This window comes from Urtica dioica, chromosome 3, assembly GCF_054948205.1.
Source record: "Urtica dioica subsp. dioica isolate 48M chromosome 3, U.dioica_male_clone48M_v1_H2, whole genome shotgun sequence".
Taxonomy (NCBI): domain Eukaryota; kingdom Viridiplantae; phylum Streptophyta; class Magnoliopsida; order Rosales; family Urticaceae; genus Urtica; species Urtica dioica.
Window position 1 is genome coordinate 50,376,455 of NC_142758.1, and position 16,497 is coordinate 50,392,951.

At 34.1% G+C, this 16,497-nt stretch overlaps 2 protein-coding genes and 1 pseudogene across 2 annotated transcripts; 2 read left to right on the forward strand and 1 right to left on the reverse strand.

Annotated features, from left to right (window-relative positions):
* Window positions 1-308: 308 nt before the first annotated feature.
* LOC149403614 (uncharacterized) lies at window positions 309-1,810 on the reverse strand. The gene is made up of 2 exons (XM_089609695.1): window positions 1,628-1,810; window positions 309-685 (listed from the first exon to the last, which is right to left on the reverse strand). Exons 1-2 carry the CDS (start codon window positions 1,778-1,780, stop codon window positions 590-592), a joined length of 249 nt encoding a protein of 82 aa, XP_089465821.1. The 5' UTR covers window positions 1,781-1,810; the 3' UTR covers window positions 309-589.
* Window positions 1,811-4,845: 3,035 nt separating this feature from the next.
* On the forward strand, window positions 4,846-6,036 carry LOC149403615 (indole-3-acetic acid-induced protein ARG7 pseudogene; annotated as a pseudogene).
* Window positions 6,037-11,156: 5,120 nt separating this feature from the next.
* LOC149403616 (uncharacterized) lies at window positions 11,157-16,409 on the forward strand. Its single transcript, XM_089609202.1, has 10 exons — window positions 11,157-11,557; window positions 11,649-11,821; window positions 13,168-13,326; window positions 13,607-13,756; window positions 14,278-14,421; window positions 14,515-14,671; window positions 15,295-15,467; window positions 15,739-15,794; window positions 15,893-15,995; window positions 16,088-16,409. The coding sequence occupies exons 1-10, from the start codon at window positions 11,173-11,175 to the stop codon at window positions 16,175-16,177; spliced, it is 1,590 nt and encodes a 529-aa protein (XP_089465328.1). The 5' UTR covers window positions 11,157-11,172; the 3' UTR covers window positions 16,178-16,409.
* Window positions 16,410-16,497: the final 88 nt, after the last annotated feature.

The window sequence follows — 16,497 nt, forward strand, 5'->3', positions numbered from 1 at the left end:
TTGACAGTACAGGTTTTCATTAAATTTAATTATACCTCGATTAATTTTAATACAACCTACATAAAGCTTATATTCTGTTTTTAAAATTCATTGGGATTAAATTTAATCCAGTCTAAACTAATTTTACTTGGACTAATTTGCTTATAATTGACAAACTATGACTATTTTGCAAAAGTTTAAGTTCTATTGGGCTATATAACCGCTGGACACATAATTATAATTATAATAATTAAACTTTTGTGGCCATGACTGACAATAAAATCATAGTTTGGCCTTCAATAATATTTTAATCAATTCGACATCGAATAGAAACAAAATTTGATGTGTTATATTGATAATATTTTTGTTTTCTTCTAAATTTCTTAAACATAAATTGCTTGCACGTCGCAAATGGACAGAGTTACAAAATTAAGGAATACCATAACGGAATTTCCAAAGAGAGGAATCCAAACCAAACAAAGAATGGACAGTGATTAGAATTAGAATTAATCTTCATTGATCTTAGGAGAAAGTTCAGAGGTTGTTGAATCATACATTTTACTCTCCTCTGGAAATTCCGAGCAGGACCTTCAAAGCTTTCCTCGTTCTCTTACTTCTCATTCGCTACTTTTGTCGTCTTTTTCACCGATTCCACACCAGTTTTGAACGGAGGATCTTTCGAACAAGCCCTCAACACTGCTTCGTTCTGAAACATAAACAGAACATTCGTTCAAATATTGTTCTCTCTATATCATAACCCAGCACACAAGTACATATATTTATATATATATATATATATATATATATATATATATATGTGTGTGTGTGTGTGTACATATATCATGGAATTCACAATTGTCTCATTGATCTTGGGCAATAATGAATATCCATGTCCTTTTCCTTCTTGAGGAAAATTCGAGTGATAGAAAATGTAGAAGGAAAGTTTCAGGGTAGTAACTAAAATTTAAATTTAATCCCAAATTCTTACTTTCTTCTTTTTTCTTTTTCTTTTTCCTTTTCTTTCAAACACAAAAGAAAATTTCAGTTTCAAACTCATATTTTCCTTAGAAAATTTCAATCTCAATGGTAAAATCCGGATTTCAAATATCCTTAGTTTTATGGCAAACTAAGGCGTTAGTGAGTAAGATTAAGAACACATGGAATCTGGATTACCATTTACTGATACCATATCATGTGATGTTAAAGATGATCGCACATCATTAAGAAAATGAGACTTAATAAGGATTATGGCCAATTGTTTCTTGAGATGATTCGTTTCAATTCATCACAGACCTTAAACAAGTGAAATTGAGAGCAGAGGGACTATCTCGCCGAATCCAGTTTCATCATATAATCAGAGGTCACATCTCTATTCTCGCGGAATTTCATTGCACCATGAATCAATATACAAAATACATAATCAAACTCGATTGAAACGAAACAATCGCTCAAGCTTTGTACAGATTTTCATTAGTGACTAACTAACACCTGCGGAGAAACTAGGAATTTCAAATGCGATAAGCCTTACACATTAACCATTATAGCAATTTGAATTTCCAATCTCTTTTAGGAGTCCTGGTATAAACTATAAAGGCAACGAAACGAAAACCCTAAAAATGAAAGAAGAAAAAAAGAAAATAAATCAGACCTGCCAAAGTCGATTAAGGCGTTTCTTGGCGTTGGCGCGGCGAGTTGGGGTGAGTTTGACTCGCTTCCAGACGAGTCCACCCGAGTCGTGCTTTTTCACGATCTCCATTATTCGGCTTCCCCAGAACGCACCGAATCCAAACCCAACCGCCATTTTCACACCCTCTCTCTCTATCTCTCTCGTGTGGTTTTCTTTGGTTTCAATATGGGTCCATTGACAAAGCCTGTTTCTTAACTGGGCTTTCCAATACAGAAGCTTTTGGGCCTCTAATTAGACTGGACTTGATATTCACCATTGTTGTCCCTTGTTTATCATCTTTAGCGTGACTATTATATATAGTTGAAATAGCCGTCAATAACCGTTTTTTTTTTTTTTTTTTTTTCAATATTTGCCGCTCGAATTTTTATTTTCCATTTTTCTCTTAATAACTGCTAAATAGATTTCAATAGTTGTCGACAATATTTCAATAACTATCAAAACTAAATTTCAATATACAGATATTTTGAAACTGATTTCAATAATTGTTAATCATATTTCAATAATGTTAACAAGGTTTCACAAACTACTAACTATATTTCAAAAATTGTTAATCAGATTTCAAAAAATGTTGACTAGATTTCAATAATTGTTAATCAGATTTCAATAACTGTTGATCAGATTTAGAACACAAGAGTATTTTTGTTCGGAGAAAAGGAAAACAATAATTGCTGAAATATTTTGAAAACATGGGTGAGATATATAAAGTGACGCATATTTTATGCTAGTTATGTAATTTTTCCAATATTATAAGCATTTTAAGATCAATAATATACTCGATGATGTATATTGTTTAATTTCTAGCTCGTGGTTATTTATAAAAAAAAATGCACGGCCACCAACGTGAAACTCGCAAGTCTTAATGATCTCGATTTAAATTTCTTTAACTGAGTGGCTAAATTAAATTTACCTCTTATCTTATAATGATTAGTATAGTAGAATATATATGTTTGATGAGTTAGTGATAGAATTGTCACGATCCAACAACCCCATATATCTTATCACCGTCTTCATTCTTCGTGAAGTGCCAACAAAGAGTATCACATTCGGAAAGAGAGTTTAACGGGATTTGCAGCGCCGCCAACAGATTATTCTCCATATAGTAAGATGTACCAATCCCTATTAGGAAGCTTAAGATCGGAGATCATCATGCCATCAAAAATTTGCGAGCCATCAAGCACACACATGAAAATTATCAGGACGAGGAATTCATATGTCATGCTGAGCCTCTGTCGAGTGATCGAAACCAATATGCCATATCGACCCGTGATAAATGACCTCCCGCCCCCAACACAAATCCGCGAAAGACTAGAGGCATATAGGTGGAGACCGAAGCTTTCAAGAATGCAAGACGACATAACATAACTCTCTTTGAGAACCTGAAAAGCCAAAGAAGGGACACACAACTCCCCACATACTCTTGGCCAATAGGGCTTTTATTGAAGCATTTAAGATTTCAAAAACCTATGTCATCTATCTCATTCCGAGCACATAATTTTTCCCACGTTCCCCAAAGCATCTTCTCTTTCTCTTCTTCGCTACCCCACCAAAAGTTTGTGGCCGTCCTATGAATGTTGACTACCAATTTCTTTGGGAGGTTGAAGCAACTCATGATGTAGCTCGGAATAGCTTGAATCACTAGTTTAATAACATAACTTGTTTCTCGGCTAAAAAGAAGAACGAGCCTTTCAATCCTCGAATTTAATTTCAAACCCGCTCCTTAATATAGCTTATAACAATTCAGCCGTGTTTCTTTTAACCGCCATTGGCAAGCCCAAATATCGTTCTCGACCCTCTATAATCTTGAGGCCGAGGGCATTAGCAATCGTTTTCGAGCATCACCAATCACGAAAAAACAAAGATGAAAAGTGTTTGTGTCGTTTTATATTTTAAGATATGAGTCTCAAAAATCGTTGTGCATAAACAATATAAACTCCTGAATAAAAATAAAGATAATGAAATCAAATAAGGAAAATGCGATTTTATTAATAATGTGAACGCAATCACACAAGCCGAGCTCAATCAATTTGACTGATGAAATGATGAGCTCGAAGAGCAATCAATTTACTTGTTTAACGTATGCATCCATAAATGACAGACGATAAAGTAATCGAGGTATTATCTTTTGACCCACCAATACTGAATGAAATAGGGGGCGAACTCTACACCCACATTATGCATAGACGTTCTATTACAGCGATCCTCACCTTCCTACTTTTCTTATGAGTAGCTTTAAAAAAAAACCAAACTATCCGCAAAAGAGAAAAAAAGGATAGAGGGTCCATCATCGTTTCGTGATATTTCTCTCCAAATTGCCAAACGTGGACCACCACTCATTGATGCAAACACTATATATATATATATATATATATATATATATATATATATATATATATATATATATGTATATATTGGTATATTGGTAAATAACTAGTTACACTAATTTATTTAAATTAAGAGCCGTCACGGGCATTACACTATACATGTCTAATAACACAGACACACACACATATATATATATATATATATATATATATATATGTATATATATAATATCTAATGTATCGGGTAGTTAAAGTTATACAGATATTACTTTTGCTAGTAGTTACAGATGCATTGTATCTTTGTTATACCGTATATGTTTCTCTTTTTCCGTTTGGGTTGAGCCTATAAATTAAAACATATGGAATTAATATATAAGCTATATATACTAATACGTGTGTAGTGAGCTCGTGAATTTCAACGTTATTTATCTGTCCACGAATGAGATTAATTAATAATTAAAAGCAGATAAGTTGAAACTAGAAGCCTATGACGATGATCTGTTTTGTCTTTTTAGGACAAATAAAAGAAACAAAGAATGCATGGTATAAGACTTGCATCAACTAATTATAAAATAGAATGCGTGTGTGATTGAACAATTTGCGCAATTAATAAGAATCGCCTATCATTCATTTATACAATATCTATGAGAGAGTTGACAAAAAGAAAAAGAAAAAAGGATAATAGCATCTATAACCAAAGTACCAAACATCAAAGCCTTTTCCCATCGTTGACAAGTGGGGTATTATTTTGAGAATAAACAACGTCTCATTATTATGGGACAAAATTATTTAATTTTTTTTTATAAAAAAAAAAGTTAATTTTTTTTGTTCTCAACTTGATGAGCTTTTTTATATATAGCTACATGTGTTATGTACATTGTTGCCCCAAAACAGACGCAATAGAGAGAAGCGAAGAGAGCATAATCAATCTCGTGAATCAAAGAGCTATATAACCTTTTTTTCTCATTGTTTTTGTTAATGGTAATTCCCTCTTTATTTCCCTTTTCCATAACCAAATCGTGATACCCTAATCCTTTTCCCTTTAAATACAAAAGGAAACCAAAGACAAAGACAAAAACAAAAACACACGCACTTTCGTCTCTTTCATATCTCGCTCGTCGTGAATCTTTGCATGGAAGAGTTTGATCATTCGAAATATACGAACACCGAATGAGCAACACGATGAGGCCTAGGGCTAAGGTATTGCTACATCTCGCTTACGACAGAGGCTAAATATACATATATATCTATAGATATATACATCCCTATAGCTATATACGCAACACCTTGTAATTGCTTTCCCTCTACAAAAAAAAAAAAAAAAGAAAAAAAAAAAGAGAGAGAATGGAGGAGAAGGGTAAAAAGGGAAATAGCTTGGTGAAGAAGACGTGGGAGAGGTGCAAGTCAACGCTCGGGGGAAGGAAGTCAACGGCGACATCGAGGCTGGGGAAGAAGAGCAAGTCTTGGCCTCGGCTGGTGGTCCCGGAAGGGTGTTTCACGGTGCAGGTGGGCCCCGCGAGGGAGCGATTCTCCGTGAAGGCGGAGCACGCGAACCACCCGCTCTTCCGCCGCCTCCTCGAGGACGCCGAGTCCGAGTTCGGCTACGACAACAACCACGGACCCCTCGCGCTCCCCTGTGACGTCACCCTCTTCCGCCACGTCATCCTCCAGATGGACTTGGACGATGACGTCACGCTGGGCCCCACTACTTGCGCCGCCTTTGCCTCTAACAAGCGCCACAGCTCATATTCTTCCTCCTCCGAGCTGGCCTCGCCTTATCACCGTCTTTCTCGCCACCACTCCTTCACGATCATCTCTTGATTATTATTATTATTATATTTCATTATATAAATATAATACATACATATATATATATATATATATATATGTTTGTGTGTGTTATTTTTATGAATGGATAATGGGTGGTTTGTAGCTGTTTTGGTCGATTAATGTGCCTGCGTGGTCTTATTTACTGTTGATTATTAAAAATCATGCAAAGTTGACAATTGATCTCAATTTTAATGTATAGTTGACTTGATGTTAGGGTTCAATCTAGTACATAGCGCAATACGCCTGTCCTGATTATGTATGTCATGGATGATGTATTGTCTTCAAATATATATATAAGAAGAATAGACATATATGGATACAACATCACCGAATCTAGCTCGCACAAAGTTATCTCTGAAATAAATATTGGTATGTATATGCCAAATGGTCTAAGAGATCATCACTAGCTAGGCCTAACATTCTAGATCGACTAGGTAGATATATATATATATATATATATATATATATATATATATATATATATATATTTTACTAGAAGTGTGAATATACTCTCGAAGTAATCTGACTTATCTAGGTGTCTCATGTTTCTCTTATCACCTTATGACACATCATGTCATTCTTTGTAAGAATAAAAAAATCGCTACAAAAAACAAGGGTTTTGGACCTTGACATTTGTCGTGGCTATTTCTTGTTGCGACTAAAGCTGAATTTTCGGTTAACTCCAATTAATCATTAACCGAAATATACGGTTAAAATTAATTGTTAACCGAAATTGTAAATAGTGCAATTAATCGTTTTAACCGAAATTGTAAATAGTGGGTAATTGTAACGTAGTGGGTAATTGTTTTTTAACATTATCAATTAACCTAGGTTAATTGTTTTTTATTGTAAAAATTCAATTAAAATTAACCGTACGATTAATTTTAACCGATTATTTTCAATTAAAATTTAAATATAAATTTTTTATTTAACCGAAAATTCAGCTTTGTTGTGACTGAATTATTGTTACGATGTAGTCAGGGACATAGCAAAAGAAGCTCATCAAGAAGGACTAATTTGAAAAGAAAAAAAAAACGTTACAAGAGGAGCTAGTTAGTACATTTTCTCGAAATAAAAAGTTAATTATTGTGTAATGAGCTATTTATTTAGTTTAGTTATGATAATTGTATATTAAAGATTAAATGTAATTGTTGTTACTTGGATTGACTGTTTTTGTTATTGGTAAAACATATTGTTCCGAGAGATGTTGGGAACATCATTGATGTGACATTATGTGCTCTTGTCCACGTCATGAGGACTTTCTGCAAATTAGTTTTTGTATGCTTTTGCTTTCGCGATTTTTCTGATCTTCCAATAAGGTTTCTCCAGGTGCATTGGAAAAACCTAGACAAGAACACACAGTTATGAATGTGTCATATAAAAATAACAAAATTGGTTACGTAAGCCATCTAAACTATATGAATTGTAAATTAGCCAACCTTTGGTAAATACTTTGTAAATAGCCAACTTGCATACGTGGCAGCCTATTAACTACCTTTTTTACATGTTTGGCTGGATTAAATAAGTATTTTATTAATCTATTAATAAGTTAACTTGGTTATTTACAAGAAATTAACGAAAGGTGGGCTATATCCCAATTGACCGGGTGGCTATATAACTTAATAACCCTATAAAAATATTGTTTACCCTCTTGGGTATGGGAATACACTTAGGTTTTGAGTAGGTCGTCATCGCCGAAAACCTTGTTCTTTGTGTGTATACTCTATTATTCTTGACTGCCATTGTTAGAGTATGTTTACAGAGTTGTTTGGGTGTATTTATTGTTATAAGCGTTGTTTAAACACTTGGTAAATATATTGAGTGAGAAGTGAGGAAAGCTCAAACACAGGATAGTATGAGTTAGAAGTCATAGCGTTGAAGGTTTAGGAAATCAAAAAGGTTATCATCCGAATTAGGTTACTAGTTGTTTATCTCTTGTCTTTATAGTTTACTTAATTTCTCTAATATGATAAATTGCGCGCTTGATGGTCTTTAACTTATTATAACATCACAAGAGACCACAAGAAATAAAACAGTGCATTGACTTTTTCAGTGATAATATTCCCACAATTAAAATATTTAAATGTGATACCTGTTGTAACAATTAAGAAAATCTATACGTATAAGTCCAATATCGATCTGATCGATTAAAATTCACCGTTTATATATAATTGCTGTAGATTCTTCATGTTACCATCACCAATTTATAGATCATATAATAATTAGTTGTTTTCCACGTGGATAATTTGGAGTTAAGAGATATTAAAACCCGCGTGGAAAAAACTCATAATCATAGCGAAACTCGTTACAAAACCACAAGTTGCGATCAATATTAATGTAGTAATTACTTTGTTTTCAACATATTTTATTTAGAAGCTGGCAACAAATATTCCCTTAAATTTAATTCACAAAAGTCATATTTGCATACCAACCTCATACAATATATACATATATATGTGCCAACCTTATACAATATATATATATATATATATATATATATATATATATATATATATATATATATATATATATATATAGCCAAAGTGAGTTAATCAATGTATACATGTAGTCTATTTTCCACTGATTCACGGTCAGGATCATTAACAAATATATGTGTTGCATACCTTATTTTTCCGCTAACTAGTTATTACTATTAAATCCTTATTAATTTTTTTTGCTCAAACATCATTATTGCTTTTGCTTGTTATTAATTTATGCTTGAATACACAAGCTAGCTTGCACTATACCCATATTATTTCTAATAAAAGTTTGACGTCATTTGTTATTATTCAGCTGACTTTATTTATATATATACATTAGCTCAAAGCCAAACGTGAGGTCCAATTTTGTTACCTACATATAATATAATCCTTGTCAAAAAAAAAAAAATACATATAATATAATCATTATGTAGAGGACATGTAATGAATAAATTAATCACAACAATAATAGAGGAACGTTTTAAATTTTCATGATGAATCTAATCTTAAACCGACCTCCATTGACATTATAAATTATGAGCTGGCCTACGTAAGAGGATGAGGATGATGATGATGATGATGACTTCATAGACTTAATTAGCATCATTGAATTAAGTAAACCTATACAATTAGTTTAGACCAATACATCATTGGCCTTTACTTTGTAAGTAAACGACCCCATCACGCAGTGCCACGTGGGAGCTAAATTCTTTTGCTTATTCATAGAAAAAAATATTTATGAAAACATATATAATCACCTTCTTTTTTTTTCATTTTTTTTTATTGAAATAGGAGTTAATGACGAAAATTGTATGTCACTTTAACATGCATTCTTTATTTAATCAAGGGTTTAAGATAAGGATAAACCAAATTTCTGGTGGAGCAATAGTCTATTGATCGTAAATGTTTGTTTCGAACCCTAGTCCAAACTATAAGTTATGTCTCTCGGATCTATCAAACATGAACAACTAAAATATTCATGGTGTTTCACTCACCTTTAAAGTTTCCATTTTATTGCATGTCGCAAAACGTTGCAAAAGTATCGCATATGTAATGTAATAAAAAGAGTTTTCGCATATGTTTTTGTTAATGAACATAAAAGAAGAAAGAACCACAAATAACATATTTAATGTACCACAAATAACATATTTAATGTACATTTACACACACTACATAATTGTTCGAATTATGTATAAATTTAGTCGGAACAACTTATATGACTACGTTAAGATAAATAAATTATTCTTCCCATTGATGGACATACCCACTAATCGAAAAAAAAAAACCGAACAAAATTACCTATATAATTTCAAGATTACATATCTCAAAATGCAATCAATATTAATGTAAACGTTTTCATAAAGTAGGTAATATTTATTTTAATATAGTGATAATTTTAAAAATTGTAATGAAAATGGTAGTGGCTCTTAATGAACCGCTTTATATTCGTGGGCCACTACATCATCCTTATGGGTTTCAATTCTGTTGTAAATTGTAGAAATTGCATTCGATAGCATTTTTAAAAACTAATCCCCAAAGTATCATGTTTAAAGCCTTTATCACGAAAATGATATTTATGAAGTTGTAAAATATCAAGAAATTTTTCATGTTTAGATAAAAAAATATATTTAAAAAATTAATTGGTGTAGACTCTATTTAATTTTGTTTACTATTTACAATTTTCATTAGCAAAATAATCTTAAACTTATAAAGCCGAAAAAAAAAAATTGTGTTTGAAAATATATCGGTTTACAAATACTATCATGGTAATCTCAGGACATAAGTCCAATTATAAGAAGATAAATTATATAATCATATTTGTTTACAATAATCAAATTCAGTTTTGCTAAATATTTGGAAAATGTGGCATACTAAATAGGAACGAGAACGAGTCTAGATTCGACCAGATCTACATGTTCCGTTATTCAAACTCATTTTTTTTAAATGTTAGCTTTTCTTGTGTGCTTATAGATTGGAATAGAGTTGCTCATTATCTTTGCTAGATATGCTTTTGAATTTGAATGAAATTGTAATCTGGAAATATGAAGTTTGTCTCGGTATTTAAGCATGTTGATATTCTAGAATATAAGACATTTGTGGTTGAGCGTTTTTGTTTTTTTTTTTGTTTTTTATTTATAAAAAGCTACTCGAATGATATATCAATATAAGTCAAAGACTTAGATTATAACAATAGCGTAAACGAAATTAAAAAACTTTTATAAGAAGAAGATGAAAAGCGGATTACAAACAATCATAAATACAATAAAATTACATGTGAGTTACTTGTCTATGCAGGTAATCAATCATTATCAGATTATTACACGAATTACAAGCGAAACGTAGGTCTTCGTCTGTTGCAGATTGCGATTTTAGGGGATCTTGTCCGACTGATATCAACGTAAAAAAATAAATAAATCATATTTTAAATTTGAGATTCGGATCTGAAAAAATATTCAAAACCACTCCGATTAACGATTGGACGTTACAAAAGCTAGATCCTAATAAATATGGATGATTGTAACATAAAAAAAAAAATAAAAAATAAAAAAAGTACTTCCCTTAAGTTGAACCTCTTTTGAGTAGTAGTAAAACTTCCAATTATAGTCTTAAAAAAGCATGGAAAATTAAATAAAATACTTGTATTGATTGGATAGAAGAAAGTTCGAGGAAAATGAAAATGAGAAGTTAAATATAAGTGTCTAAGGTGAAGTTTCAATTTTTTTTATAATGAAAATTACGTAAAAAATAAAATTAATCTAACTTACTTAAAGTGGAAGTGGAACCCATGTTAATATGTTTTTTCTCTCATAATCTCCCCTCTTTTTTCTCTTATGTTTTCATTTCCGTTAGCATTTTTATGGTATATGATGAAAAAATGTATTATTTTATCATAAAGAGTGACTTCATGAGATTATGTTTGGACTTTGGATGGAATGGATTATGGAACATAAAATTTCCCTCCAAAAGGGGAAAAAAAAAAAAAAAGACTGTATACAAAGCACAATTACAAAGAAGAAGTGAAGCTAAACAAGCAAGGAAAATGACAACAATGGAAGCAAAGTCGGAGACGATGACGATATATTTCAACGGAACCATAGTCACAATGGACTCCCACAGTCGAGTCTTCGCCGACGGAGCCATCGTAATCGACGGCGACCGAATCGTGGCCGTCGGTCAGTCTTCTCCGATTCTCGGCCGTTTTGCTTCTCAAGCTCAGCCGCACCGGATCGTCGATCTCCACCAACAAATATTGCTCCCTGGTGCTCGATTTTATTGATCTCCTTTCGATTTTCCGAGAACGCAAACACTTTGATTTTACTTTAATTGATTTTGGTTGGATTGTACGGTTAGGGTTCGTGAACACTCATGTTCATACCTCTCAGCAGCTCGGGAGAGGGATTGCCGATGACGTGGACTTGATGACGTGGCTGCACGGTCGGATCTGGCCGTACGAGTCTAACATGACCGAAGAGGATTCCTATGTATCCACGTTACTGTGTTGCATTGAGCTCATTCACTCTGGTGTATGTTCTTTTTTTCTTTTTCTTTTTTGAAGACTATCATTTCTGTTGAATTGTTGCTTAAGTTTCACTTTTATGTATTGAGATTGTCTGTTTCCATTGAAATCTGTGCTCTGATGGCTTCTTCATGTTTATGAATGCCAATTTTTTGCTTGTTAGTGTTGCTTTGAAGCTGTTTTAAGACTCTTTGTATTGCTGCTTTGCCAAAGTAAAAAAAAAAAATTGAAATTGTGTATGTAATTGTTTATAGATCTATCTGAAATTTATTTTACGCGCTTGATAGGCTTTGTGAACTCCTTTTGGAATGGAAGTATGGGCTCGTGAGTGGTTCCGTATTGCCAATATATTCTCACTTTCGCTTCGAGTTTAATGTTTACAGCTTTTTGATGTGTATCGTATTCGTATCGATAGTGTGATTCTCGTTATAGCATTTGGGCTGTTTTAGAACTCTTTGGATTTCTCTATGACTCACTGACGGGTCAAAACTTTCTACAATTTCCCTTGTTTCTTGCTTTGACTTTGAGAATGTAAGTATGTTCTATTGTGGACTTGTTCTGGAGATATATGGCCTTTTTGGTTTTGTTGTAGAACTGTTTGCATATCTGTCTGAAATGTTATCATAGGATTGATAGGTTTTGTGAAACTTTTTCTGAATGAAAGTTCGTAGTCATGTGTGCTTTAGCTCCGAGTTTCATGTTTAAAACTTTTTTTGGATGACTGTTTAAGACTTTTTTTTTATCGTGTATAGTATTGGCAATGTGATTCTCGCTTTAGATTTTAAGCCGTTTTAGGACTCTTTGGATTTATCTGATTCGCAGACGGGTAAAAAATACTAAATTTTCTCAGTTTTGAGCCTGGGAATTTGGGAATGTAACTGTGGACTTGTTCCGGAGATTTATGCCATTCTGGTTTCGTTATAGAACTGTTTGTATGCCTATCTGAAATGTATCATCAGGCTTGATAGGTTTTATGAAACTCTTTCCGGAATGAAAACTTGGACTAATGTGTAGCTCCGCATAGGCAATGGAATTTTAGCTTTAGCTTTCAGCTGTTTTAGGACTATTTGGATTGCTCTATGACTCACCAATGGGTAAAAAATTCTACATTTTCTGTATCTTGTCTTTTGCTTTGAATTTGAGAAATTGGGTGTAAAAGCGTGGGCTTGTTCCAGAGATTTACGGCCTTCCGGTTCCTTTATGAAACTGTTTATATATATGTAATCAGGGGCTTGATATATTTTACAAAACTATCTTCGGAACAAAATTCGATTTTCCCAATATATACTCTCTCGCTTTAGCTTTGAGTTTTTTCTGTTCAATTCAAATCACTTACGGAAGTGTTTGAAACAGGTGACTTGCTTTGCAGAAGCGGGAGGGCAACACGTGGCGGCGATGGTGAGGGCTGTCGAGTTGCTCGGCCTTCGTGCGTGTTTGGCTCAGTCAACCATGGACGCCGGTGAAGGTCTGCCTTCTCCGTGGGCCGTTCGAACCACGCACGACTGTATTCAGGTCCAACATTAATTTTATACTTCTAGGCCTATCACCAATACATGAATTAAGAATTAATGTAAAGATATCACCAGTAACTTCTAAGTTCTCCACGCTCACACGCACACAAAACAAATTAAAAATGGAATTTTAAGCTAATAAACCACGATTCTTCTTTGTTTAATTATACTTATATATAGAATTAGAAGTCGTGGATGGATCAAATTTTTCTGTTTGAAACGTCAAAGCTATTGGTAGTCAAATAGGCATTGCTTGAGTTGGTTTGATTATTCGCACGCAGTCTCAGAAGGAGCTTTATGCGAAGCACCATAATACCGCGGATGGTCGCGTTAGAGTGTGGTTTGGGATCAGGCAAATCATGAATTCGACTGATCGCTTACTTGTCGAAACGAGAGATGCTGCTAGAGAATTGAAAACCGGAATCCACATGGTACTTCTCTCTCTCTCTCTCTCTCTAGATTTGTTTCGTATGCTTCGTATTCTTTCTTTATCATTTGAGTAAGATCGCAGTGTCCTTGTTCTATATTTTCCAGACAAACACATGTTTACCTAGCCAATACATTATTTTTCCCATAATCTTTAGCCTCTGTTTGGAACACACGAAATGTAAGGGAAGGTGAAAATACGAGGGAATAGGAAAAATAGGAGGGAAAGTCAAATTCTATGTTGTGTTTGGAAGTCATGAAAAATGAAAAATGAAAGAAGAGGGAAAAGTGGGAATGGAAACAAACGCGGGCCCCACGTGCTAGAAATTTGGATGAATTTCATTTTCCACCCGAATTTTCATGGAAAATGGAATCTACTCGTTATTTATGCATTTGCACTCCCATTTTCCTTTATCTTCTACTTTCACTCCATCCAAACAGCACAAGGAAAATAGAAAGGATTTTATCAGTATCACACGCCATGAGGGTTCCCGATATTTGACGTAGACGAGTTTTCGATTCTCAGCATGTAGCGGAGATACCCTATGAGAACCAGCTTGTCGTCGAGCGACAAAAAGTCGATCACGGGACCGTTACGTATCTGGAGAAGATAGGACTTCTGCGGGACAATCTCCTAGCTGCTCACACAGTTTGGGTCAACAGCGCCGAGGTTTGGGTCAACAACACAGAATCGGATGAGGAAAAATGCTCTTTCTTTCTCGCTCACGATAGCTACAATTTTCTGTTGTCTTTTTGATGCCAGATTGAGTTTCTGTCGAGGGCCGGAGTGAAAGTGTCTCATTGCCCGGCTGCTGCGATGAGAATGCTCGGGTTTGCACCGGTCAGAGAGATGATCGATGCTGGCATTTGCGTCTCCCTCGGAACCGATGGAGCGCCGTCAAACAATAGAATGAGCATTGGTTTGTCAACGCACTTATTTAATAGTAATTTATCTATTTAAGTTTTTTTTTTTTTAGTGTAAAACAAAGGTCATTGGGGTTGTGAGCAGAGAGAGAATGGTGTTATGAAAATTCTCCACTGGAACCTAATCTCTTCTCGCTTTGAGAGAGATGAAGTTATTTGGTTGGAGGCTACTTCATTAATAAATTTGAGACTAATTTATAAGTAGGTTTAGGGACGAGTACGGAGTAACATAATTAAAATCCTAAATGTATGATAATAAAATTGCAGTATCAATTATGCTAATTGCAAGATTAAAATAGCTTAATTCCACAGGTTCACCTCTTGTTGAGAGCTACCCCGAGTCGTATGATATTGGAAAATTAAATGATGATGTATGATAATAAAATTGCAGTATCAATTATGCTAATTGCAAGATTAAAATAGCTTAATTCCACAGGTTCACCTCTTGTTGAGAGCTACCCCGAGTCGTATGATATTGGAAAATTAAATGATGTGTTGCGATTTGACTGCAAATTGTTATCCATTTATACTCTAGATCTCTATATGCTAAATGTCGTTGTTTAAATTAAACTCATTTGGGTTAATAGTAATACAGCGAGTTGGTTGGTTTGGCTCGCAGTTGATGAGATGTACGTGGCTTCTTTGATAAATAAAGGAAGAGAAGTCTTTGCAAAAGGGACTACTGATCCCACTGCTCTGCCATCTGAAACCATTCTCAAAATGGCAACAATCAACGGTGCCAAATCCGTACTTTGGGACGACGAGATCGGCTCGCTGGAGGTCGGCAAAAAGGTTACGACCGTTGACTAGGAAAGTCAACGTTTCCAAAACTCTGATCTTTTTTTTTTTTTTTTTTTTTTTTTAATTTTTTATATAATTATTTATCCATTTAGCTTGTTTGTATGATTTTAGGAGCCTAGGTATAAAACAGTAAAATTGTATGGGAGTCCTAGTGGGAGGAGCACGGATCTCTCGAAAGTCCAGTATTTCGTTTCGTTTATATTTCAATTAATGAGTAAAAACATATATCGGCATTAAAATATGATGCTTCGTAACTCTGTAGGCTGACATGGTCGTGATCGATGCTTCATCGTGGTCGATGATGCCCGTCCACGACTGGTGAGAACTTTTTCGCACGAATCCAATCTTTTCATTACTAAACATGAAGATTGATGCGACATTTTTTTAACATAAAAAAAAAAAAAAAAAAATCGCAGCATATCCAGCCTCGTGTATTGTATGAGAACCGAGAACATCATTTCCGTGATGTGCAATGGTGAGTGGATTATGAAGGATAAGAAGATTGTTAATGTGGACGAGGTACAGAAACTCAAATTTGTTCATTGGCTTCAAATAGCTGACAATTTTGGTCTTACTTATTATTGATGTATAATATATGAATGTGAACACAGAAAGAGGTGATCTCATTGGCAAGGATTGCTTCAGCAGAACTTCTGAAGAGGGCTGGGATTCAAATCCCGAGCAGAATGAACTTCCTTTGACACCACAAACCACACACAGTACTCAAGGTCTTTCTGGTCTTTCTTCTTCACTAGGATCACCATTTTCTGTTTTTTATTACATTGCCAACTTTCCACTTTGTTGTACAAATTTCATCACTCTCAAAAAAGTTTCGAATAAACCCCGGGAAATCTCGTTTCGTTCCTTGGCCGGATTCTGGTCGAAACGGAACCTGAGTTACGTTTCTGAAAAAACAAATTTCTACCTGAAAAATGGCCTTGATTAAAAAATAAATGGTGAGAATGGAAATTTGGCCAAATGAAATTTTTGGAACGGAGTTTTCCGTTTAAATGGTGAGCGG